Source organism: Lolium rigidum, chromosome 5, assembly GCF_022539505.1.
Source record: "Lolium rigidum isolate FL_2022 chromosome 5, APGP_CSIRO_Lrig_0.1, whole genome shotgun sequence".
NCBI classification, from domain to species: domain Eukaryota; kingdom Viridiplantae; phylum Streptophyta; class Magnoliopsida; order Poales; family Poaceae; genus Lolium; species Lolium rigidum.
In genome coordinates, this window is record NC_061512.1 from 209,958,163 (window position 1) to 209,969,125 (window position 10,963).

The window sequence follows — 10,963 nt, forward strand, 5'->3', positions numbered from 1 at the left end:
GGAAAACATAATGTCCTGGGCTCCTGGCATTCGTAACCAAAACTTACTCTTTGTATAAAGTAGCAAGGGAAAGCCTAAGATAGTTGGGACAGGGACAGTGTAATCATCACCTGGCTGATTTCTCATTTGGCCTTAAGTCACTTCTCTGCGTGTCCCGTAACATCTCCATCAAAAACGAGTTAACCCAGGTTTCAGGTTTGTCCGGTTTCATTGCGGATCCAGAAACTGGTTGCCCAATTTCCCCTGGGCCCTGTCCATCAGTTCAGAGGCGCTGCCACTTTGTCACCTTCATTCTTCGGTTGTCTCTATTGAGCTCTTTTTTATTCTGGTACATGCCTCCAAACACAGCCATTTCCCATGTCCTCCAACCTGATAGACAAAAACTTCAGGAATATTAGAATACCATATCTTTCACCACACCTTAAAGGTGTTTGTTTACCTGCTTCCCCGAAGGAATTCACAAACAAAAACAGTTCCAAATTTTGGCTCCGATGGAAAGCTACATACTAGCGCAATTACATCCAATTTAACATCTTAATGACACAAAAAAAACACAACCACACTTGTTGATGACGCAAAGCTGGTACTGAATTAACCCAGTAGCTTCATATCTGAACTTAGACACTGTCCCAGCTTATGTAAACAGGTAGGCCCCACAACTGTAGTATTTTGTTAACTCGTGCACATCAAATGACAAAATCAGAAGAGCTCCATACACGTGAAACAGAATTAGCATATCGAGCACTAACTTGAGTTCATTTTAAGTGTGAACTCTACCAATCCAGAGCCGATCAAAAATCCGGCCATCCTTGTTCTTGTCATCTTCATCCATCACTAGTGCAGGTTATTGCAAAAAGACATACTCCCCCTCAAGGTGAGAATGGGGCAGGAACCGCACCACACCCGCACCTGTCCACAAACAGAATGACGTCACTCCAACACCAAACCACACCCTAATTAATCTCTGGCAGTCCAACCTGCACCACCCCGCGGCACATCAGACCCCAAAACGCTCCAACCCATTTCAGTTTTGCGGTTTGAAAACGTTTTCAGCCTAGGCCAGAAATCATGAGGACAACCAAAACTGTATTAAGCAAGTCTGTAGGTGTAAGGATGGAAAATAAGCAACCAAAGCCGATGGATCCATACTACTGTCTACTGTATAAACTCTTCTCGGAGAGCATTTTCTCATGCATCACAATTTATGTAGGCATGAAAAAATGAAAATATTTTTTCTAAAACATTTCTATACATTAAATTGTAAAAGCATGTCCACAATAAAGTTCTAATGAGGCCAGTGCAGACGTACAGCCAAGAGTGCTGGCAACATCAGTTGGCTAATCTGGCAGTCACATCACGGATGTCATAGACGATTAGATTCTTAACAGTAATGGATGACTTAGACGCCAAGTTCTTCTCCCTAGCCATACTCTTGAGAGAGGTCAAGTCCTGAGTTGCCTGCAGAGATAAGCAGCAAAGCAAGCACATCAAGGTAACCAGCCAGGCTATGGTAATGCTACTCTGCTGTATGCTAGCTGGTACTGCTAGTGTGGGCAAAAAATGAAAATGCACTGGCTTATCAACAAAGTCCTACTTTGCCATTTAGAAAACCTAAAAAAATCATAAATACAGAATAAATTGCAATGCCGCAAAAATCACTGAGAATATATCGCAAGTTCAGGATTAACTTGACCATGCCACACTTAGATATCATTTCTTCATACAGCACAACTTTTCAACAAGTAAAAAATATACTAATTTGTCCTAGAGATCTCCATGCATCATATAATTACAGAACATAGAGTGGGAAAAAAAATTCACCAGGTTATAATCTAGCTAGAGCTAACAATCAAATCAAATATGCAGCTACAGTACATGAAAATATGAACTGCTAACTCAAATGGCAAACAACCATGTATGAGATTGACATATGACAACCATCTCTGGAAAGTGAAATAAAGCACTGTTGATTGTTGATGCATGACAAACAACCATGTATAGAAGGTAACCATGTACTGCAAATATAACATGCTCAAGTGGAAGAAGCCTTTTTTATGAAGTAACAGTATAAGCATCTTTACAAATAGTAATGACACAGAGGTTAGCCAACTCAAGTGAATTTGCACTAGCTACCATCACACAGAGGTAACGCAACCTACTTCTTTGTATTCCGTACAATATAATTGTACCACTACTATAAGATAAGTGAGAATTCCTGCAATCTGCAAGACATCAAACATGTGAAAGAATAAACAAGACACTAATCAACGGTTGTTTTGGTGAGCCAATCTTGCATACAAGATACACCAGATTTTCAAATTTAAACTTATGCAACAATCATGCACATACAAGTTTCAATTACATACTTCAAACTGACCCACCACAGAACATGTGACATAGGAGTTGCTGCTTTGCTCACCTTGATGAGGAGGGCAGGGTGGACCGGAGGAAGAAGCCGCGCAGGAGGTGAGGTTGCCGAGTGAGGATGACCAATCCCTAGAGGAGCAGATCAGCAGCACAGGTGGCCTGCGGTGGTGGTGCAGCGCGGCAGCATCGACAGTGCAGGCAGGACGGCGGCCATGGGAACAAGAAAGCCGTCGGCGTTGCAAGGAGGCAGCTGTGGTGGTGGTATGGGCAGGCCAGCGGTAGCGGTGCTAGAAACCCTAGGGCATCGGGGAACGAGAGGGCGAGGGTGGGCGTCGCTGGGTGGTGGTTCAGGGCAACGGCAGTCGACGGTAGCTATTCAGGGCAGCGGCAGTAGAAGTGGGGCCTGGGGACCCTAGGCTTGATGTGCGGCTGCCGTGGCCATGGGGAGAAACAGAGGTAGCATGGGAATTCGGTGGTGAGGGCGTGGTCACGTGAAGTCATATGGCCCCGGACGGCTTCCACGGGTTGAACCCACGGGTTCAGCCAATTCCTATCCCCATTTCTGTTTTTTTCCGAGCCCAAACCGCACCTTGCCGGTCCGCTTTTCTGCTAAGCCCAAACCGCACCAGTCCAATTTTCTGTTGGAACCATTTCAGCCCGGACCAATCAAACCCATATTATAACCCGCACCAAAAAAACCATTATCACACCCGCACCATTCTCACCTTGAACTCCCCCGATCCATAATAACTGTCCGGGTTATAGTTCAAATTAGCTCAACTTTGAATTAAACCCCCCGACACTTATTATGGATTGGAGGGAGTACTACATAAGTTCAGTTAAATAAGACTTAACATAAACGTGTCACCAAAACTAAAGATCTGAAATGCACATGTTGAAGAAATGAAAATTTGAAGCAGGTTAAAGATTGAACAAGGGTGCGTACTTACTGAATAAAAATCAAAATATCATTATATACGCTGGTTTCTGGATAGGAACCAAGATCAAAAAAAGGAACTTACAAACAAAATATGAAAGAAGGCGGTGATATAATGATAACTAAGACACGTTTTCTGCCATGGCTAACTTAGATACTAAGTAAATGAAGATGATAAGACTGAGCAAATGAAACTAAGGAAATGATATATGGAATACTAATTAAAGAGGGAGTGAGAATCTAAGAACCGAACCAAAGAGAGAAAAGAAAACTAAAAACAGAGGAAAACAAGAATAGTGGATATCCAAGGTAATATGATCCAACGACTATAAAACTATCCTATTGAGTTGTAAACACTACAGGCCAATCTGATGGAAAGACTAAGGAAATAACTAGATAATACATAATTAACAGTACTACAAATCTGTAAGAGGCTACGCAATAATGGAATGATTATTCAGAATTAACACATAGGCTAAGCTATAATTCAAGAAGGGAGGCTAAACGACTATGATTATTCTTTGAATAAACTGAAGAACTAAATGGACTAGGGCCGTTAAAATTAACACTAATCCAATTATAAAACTTACATAATGATTAAATAATTAACTCGTAAAATGATATAACTGAAGAACATGGAGAATAACTAACATTATGAGAAGACTAAGAGAATCAAAGAGTGAACACGGAGGAATATAAGAATGAGCAACTTAAGACTGAGGAAATAACTAGATATAAACTGACAGACTGACAGACTAAGCAAATTAAACTGAAGAAATGAAAAAATAGGACTGAGCAAATATGAACTGAGAGACAACTGAAGAAATGAAAAATGAGATTGAGCAAATATGAACTGAGACTGAGGTAGAGATGACTGAGCAAATTAAACTGAGAGACTGCGGGGAGGATAGACCGAGAGAATGAGATGAGGTGAAGTGGGGACTTACTGAATATGTTTTCCTTGGGGGGCTGAGAACTAAACCGAGGGACATACTGATACAAAAAATACTGAAGAAACAGGAGCTATGATAAGGACTGAACAAACTAAATATGGATTAGCTGAAATACGAAACACTAAAGGCAGAAAAAAGGAGCTATGATAAGGACTGAAGAAAGAGATAAATGAAGAAACTGAAAAAGGAGGGACTGAACAAGTCAAAACTAAGAAGAAATCAATAATAAACTGAAATAAGATGAACTAAGAAAGAGGGAGAAGGAGGCAGAGAAGTGGGAATGAAGAAAAAATGAGAGCATGAAAAAATATAAATAGCTAAAAAAGAGAGAATGACAAACAGAAGTAGGAATGAAGAAAAAGGAAGAAACAAAATGAGCGAGAGAGAAATAAGGACTGGGAAAATAAGGAATGAGAAAATAGGAAATAAAGAATGGCTGAGGAAAATAAACGAGATGAAAGAAATAGAAAAGGAGAAATGAATAACAAAGAAAATGAAAGATTGGTGAAAGAAGAAATGAAGAATGGCTGGGGAAAATAAAGGAGATGAAAGAAATAGAAAAGGAGAAAATGAATAAGAAAGAAAATAAAAGATTGAAGAAAGAAGAATGGCTGGGGAAAATAAAGGGATGAAAGAAATAGAAAATGAAAATTATCTTGAAAAACTGAGAATGCATTACTGAATAACTGATATAATAAACTCTATAATACAGAGTAAATAAGCAAAAGAAGAAACAGAAAAATGGCTGAGATACTAAGTAGATTAAGATGAGAAACTAAGAAACTAAGTCCATGCGTTATTTTCGGTTTAGGACAGCCACCGATCACACCCAGTTTTGGTGCAAGTGTAAACTATACTCTCTGCACTAATGTAATTCTGTGTGAAAAAAGTCCCTCACAAAAATGACTTGATGGACATGTCATCACCCCTCTATATATACCAAAAATTCGCACGCAAAAAAAAGCATATATACACCTACGTAAATAACACTAAAGAAAATACAAGTCAGGATGAATAAAATGACACACATGCACATACACTGTGTTCATAAAGACCAACGCCGTGCCTGAAAATGCACACCCATGAAATTGCAGGAATTCACCAATTATCCAAAAAAAAAGGAGATGCTGTTCCACGCCATACAACACATCACAGATTAGTTGTCTACATCCTAAAATAATAGGTGGATACACAGGTACGACAAAGGCCAGTACCACACTCAATAATCCACAGTAACTACAACTCCTTTGGCAGTGAAGTCGACAGAAAGACACCAATAAAGGTTCATTGATGCCACACTATGTTGGGCTGCTTGTCTCCTGCATTTGATATGTATCACATCGATACTTGCTGCAAGTAAAGAAGCAGGTACTGTACATTTGCAGAATGCAGATGTTCACATCTACATGGGTGAAACACTATATCATTTCAGATATTCGGCAACAGACCTAATCTAACAAACATCCATCCCACGCTATATAAATGAACCACAGGAGGGGAAATTGGATAAACATGTAGTAAGTAGACAAACTGCATGGCGCATTAAGAACACATGGCATTAACAAGTATGAAATCATTACTGGAGACAAAAAACTACTCTTAAACATTATCAATCAAAGCTATTTTTCCGTAAAAGCTTGATAGGACTGCTACATAGAACAAAAGAACTGAAATCATCAACTGTCCAGTACTCCAGTAAAATGTCCAACACGGCCAGACCGATAAATCTCCGGGATTACGGAAAACAAAGGATGGTTTAGGCCAATGGTTATGGTGAAAACAAACTGATGGCTTAACAATGCTTTGTTCTTCCGAGTTCCCTTTATCTACAATTGAATCTCTGAATGTTTCAGAAATCCATGATTCAATTTCATGGCGGCTGCCAAATAAACTAAAAATTGAAGAAATATTTTGCAGGCTTATCAGTATACACAAACAAAAATGTTCATGGCGGCTACCAAATTAACTAAAAATTGAAGGAATCATTTGCAGGCTTATATACACAAACAGAAATGCCTGAAAAATAGTAGCGGCAGAACCTGATCTGTCACAAGAGTAGTGCTACACATTACATAGATTACTCTTTGAGATCAATCTCAAGGTTGTAAAAGAAAATAGAACACAGGGACACATGCAGAGAAGCTGAACCACACAGATTAAGGGGTGTTTGGTTGGTGTCCTTCGCACTTCACGCCTGGCCTGGACATTCCCTGGAATCTGCCTCATACTTGTTTGGTTTGTGTCCTTGGAAAATAAATGAATGTCTGGCCTGAGCATTCCTGGCCAAGTCTTTGTTAAAAAAGAAAAGGAAAAGCTTGGCACAAGCAGGATGATTAGCCTGGCCTCAGGCCTCCTGTTTCCTACGCCGGACATGCTACTGCAGCTGCCTGGGCACAAATCTCAAGTGAATAGTAGTATAGTCTGCTTTGTAAAGATTCTTTAAGTGCTGAACAACAAAACAAAACTCAGGCCAGGGTAGCAACCAAACACTCATGTACCAGGCTAACCTGACCAACTCAGGCTGCATGGAGGCACCATTTTTCCTCAGGCATGATGCCAGGCCACGAGAATCCAAGCCTAACTCATCACACAGCTTACCGGAACCAAAAAACACATTGCTGCACGCCAGGCAACAGTAGAAATCCTCACTACGCCAGCTGAAGCAAAATCAAAATCGACATACTCCACACCACCACAAAGCCCAAATGCCTTCTCTCTCGCTCAAACAGTTCAAACTGTTTCTCTCCCATGTACTCTGGTGGAAAATAAGACACGCGGCTATAAACTAAACAGGGCCGACACAAAAACACAATCTGAAGTTGGCACCCGAAACCCAACAGAAGCCCGGATGCAAAAGGTCTTTTACACACACAGTACACACCACAAACGACGCTGAGATGCACGCGGTGCCGTGAGAATCAACGTTCAAAAATAAGAGTGACAGTGAAATCAAATTTCAGCTAGCTAATATTAGGACAAGTGATTTTTTATAACCAGGAAACAGCAACTAGTAGAATTAGATTTTCATTCTCCTTTAACTAAAGCATACAAGCTGATAAGGATAAATCTCCGTGCAATCTAACTCAAAAAAATAAAAAACACAAAAGCAGATACATGAAATGTGTACCAATTCACCCAAAACAAATGTCAAATCAAAGTAAACTTACATCAACTCTGTACACTAACATTTCTTGTAATGCAGCCTTCAACTTCATGGCATGGGTGAATAAAGCATCTGCACCAGAACAGCGACATGGTAATAAATGAAAATTTTCATACTGACAATCATGCTTAACTTCAGAATATTCACATTAACCCCAGTTAAAATTACCTTCAAGAGGAAACCCACGAAACATGAATGAGCCAATGCCTTTCAATTAAAAAAACATCAAACACTGGGGCTAAGGTGTACAAAAGAATGCCCTCACAAATCCCAACCAAAAGGAAAATCTAACTCCTACTTCCACATTAGGAACACACACTCATTTGCTGGACGAAACACGGCTGTAGTACTCAGTGAAGTCTAAACGGAAGAGAAGGAATTTTAAATCAACATGCTGCTGGAGGGGCAACTGGGAGATAAATGAATCAAGAGAAGCTGTATAATCTTTTGCGATGCTATCCAAGTCTTCTCCCATTTTCCGAAAAAGTTCCCCAGCAAGTTGAATCATGGCTTTTCTGCCTCCATCCAACCATGAACCTGTTTCCTTGGATTTCGTTTTTGATTTACCCTTTCCCCTGTATTAAGAAGAAAAGCTCAGTAAATTGAACAGTAGATGTGATAGGATTTTTGAAGGAAATGCATTAGCTATTTCTGCAATAATCTAACCTTAGTTGCAACTCATATATCCTCTCAAACCACCTATCAGCGTGGCTGCGGAACTGTAATATGATATCAAACAGTGCAAAAAGATTTCTCAAAATTCCCAGGGATCGCTCACCAAGGAGAGACTTCTCCACAATTGAGGTGAGGTACTTGTCATGTCCCATGAGAAGATCATCTAAATCTTTTGCTGCATCCATTTCTTCTGAGAAACGAGCCCAGGAAATCTCCAGGACCTCAAACATAATGTAGTACTGGAAGTTGGTCACAAAATGGTTCATTTCATTAAACAGAACTTGGCATTTCCGAAGAACTGAAACAAACTGAGCCCTGATGCTTGTTCCTTCCTTGTAAAATGGAGAAGAGACGATGCAATTAGGCTTCATGGTCTTCCAGACTCCAGTCAAGGAATGGTCAACGCGCTTAAGCTTCCATAGGAAGTTGAATATCTTGAGGTACATCTTCATGACTGAAGCAGTGAACACCGTATCCAGAGGGACCCTGGCATCATACTCCAAGGAGAAGACATCCCAGCCGCGATCACCATCTCCATGATCCATCATCTTCACTTTTATCCGGTCCAAGATGTCACGGTCATCATATTGCGCGTCAGATGCACGTATTGCAGTCTCCAGCAAGCCAGCGAGGTGGAAGGAGCTAATTCTATTGGCAGGTTCTGACAACTCAGGACCAACAACATCCATCAGATACTGAACAAAATCACCCTGCCCAAGAAGCAAATATCTCTTGATAGCGAGACAATGGTCCTTAAACCGATATCTCTTATGGATCACATCCATCAAACGCTGGTCAATCCTCTTGGCTGCTTCAACCACCAGTGCCTCCAAAGCATCAATCTGCCCATAACCAAGCCCGCCTCGACTGGTTGTGGTGCCAACATAGGCTGCAGCCTCAGTGGCGGCCTCAGCCCAACCATTATCATCACAGCAGACTCTAAGGAAGTTAATTGACTTCCCTGTTCTGAGAATCCTTTGTGCAAGCACCGGCGAAATGAAAGTCGGTAGCATGTCAGACTGAATAAGGTAGCCCTCCCGCCACAGAGACTCAGCCTTCACCGGCTGGCCAACGATGAAGAACTCGCCGAATACATCCTCCAGCTCCCCTTCAAGCACCCAGCTCCGGACCATCTCAAACAGTGGCGAGCACACTCGGCGCAGCAAGCGGCCCATAAAATCTTGAACCATGGGATCCCCATGCTGCGCGTGCCCATGGATCGCGCCAGCCATTCCGCCGCCTCTCAGACCACGGCATCCATCCACCAAGACAGCCATCAAGCGCATCCTGACTGCAGGCTCGGCAAGCCACACAACAAGACGCCGCAGTGACAGGTAGTTGCCTGAGACGCCAGAATCAGATCCAGGTGTTGGAATCGGGTTCAAGGAGTATGACTCTAGAACCGCAAGTAGCTTGTAGTAATCGGACAGTTCCTCCTGTAGAGCTGAGCAGAAGGCCTGAGCGACAGTGCCGACCTCCGTGGCGGAATCAGAGGGCAAGCGGCTTACATTGTCGGAAATGAAGCCTCGCACCTTGCGGAACAGCCAGCCGACCTCGCAGAGCTTGCGCACCAGGGTGCGGGTGGAGCGCGGCACGCGGACGGCGTCAGGCAGGTCGTAGGTGTCGCTGGCCTTGTCGTAGCGAACGTAGCGGCCGTCGATGCCCTGGCAGGCGTAGAGCACGTCGCGCACCAGCGCGGCCTCGGAGACCTCCGTCTCGTCGAGCACCAGCTCGGTGTACTCCCGCAGCGCGATCTCGCGGATGTTGTCCGGATCTTTGGAGACCAGCAGCACGCCGCCCCCGAGCGGCGTGCCGGGCACCCGCGAGGCTGGCTTCCCGCCTGCGGTGGTGGGCGGCGCGGCGGTGGGGAGGTTGGGGAGGCAGGAGGAGGCGGCGGCCCCGCGGCGGTGGGAGGAGAGCGAGTCGAGCAGGTAGAGGAGCGGCCAGAGCGAGGCGGGGCGGGATCGGGCAGAGAGCTTGGAGTGGAGGTCGGCGAAGGCGAGCGCGTCGTCGGGGCGGCCGGAGGCGGCGAGGCGGCGCTTGATGGACTCGGCGAGCGCGTGCTCGTCGGGGAGGACGGCCGGGGCGAGGCGGCTCGAGAGGAGCCGGTGCGCGAACCGCAGCGCGCCGCCGGCGTCGCGTCCCCCGGCGCCGGATTCGCCGGAGACGAGGCGGAGGACGAGCTCCTTGACGAGATCCTGGGTCTGGTGGTCCTCCATTGGGGGGAAGTGGGTGCTAGGGTTCGAGCCGAGAGCGGCTGAGTTGGGATGGGGGTTTGGGAATTTTGGGGGGGCTGGTTTCTCTCTCTTTGCTTTGTTTTGTTTTGTATTTTTTGGGTGTTGGATATGCGTTACGGGGAATTTTCAATATTTTGGGCGCGGCGATGAATCATTTTGAAAATCAGATCAGAGTGTACAAGGTTCTGCAAGTGGGGCTGAGAGTTTGGAAATGGAGTTGCAGTATGGTCCACGACAGGAACGTACTAGTATGAGTATCTGAGTACTTGAAATTCAACATGTTTAAGAGAACCGTTGCATATTGTATTTGTTTAAATTTTTAGAAAATTAGAGATGTAGTTTCACATGATTTTCGTATATTTGGATGTCCTCCTATAATTTGCGGGAGAGATATGCAAAACCAGTGTACCGCATACGCGGATGCAGTTAACTGCATTGAGTTTTTTCGCTGCACCGAACACACCCCGCATAGCAGTATCATAAAATGGAATATGTTTTTTAATTTCTAGTAGAATCGTCCTCGAATAGCAAAACAGGGCTTTGTTTTTTATGTATATCTCAGACTTTATAGGCATGACATAGCAATACAAATCAAAATTATTGTTCAGATCACACGGTACAATAACATCCA

The 10,963-nt window shown here is 43.6% G+C and overlaps 1 protein-coding gene across 4 annotated transcripts; it reads right to left on the reverse strand.

The window, feature by feature from the left end:
* Positions 1–258: 258 nt before the first annotated feature.
* Positions 259–10,369, reverse strand: LOC124658038 (gamma-tubulin complex component 3-like). Of its 4 annotated transcripts, none has more exons than XM_047196485.1 (4): positions 8,087–10,369; positions 7,589–7,995; positions 7,425–7,492; positions 259–369 (listed from the first exon to the last, which is right to left on the reverse strand). In XM_047196485.1, exons 1-2 carry the CDS (start codon positions 10,312–10,314, stop codon positions 7,740–7,742), a joined length of 2,484 nt encoding a protein of 827 aa, XP_047052441.1. In that variant the 5' UTR covers positions 10,315–10,369; the 3' UTR covers positions 259–369; positions 7,425–7,492; positions 7,589–7,739. The 4 variants fall into 4 exon arrangements, with proteins under 4 accessions (XP_047052441.1, XP_047052442.1, XP_047052443.1 ...); XM_047196486.1 differs by lacking the exon at positions 259–369 and adding an exon at positions 1,351–1,458; XM_047196487.1 differs by lacking the exon at positions 259–369 and adding an exon at positions 5,415–5,659.
* Between the last annotated feature and the right edge of the window lie 594 nt (positions 10,370–10,963).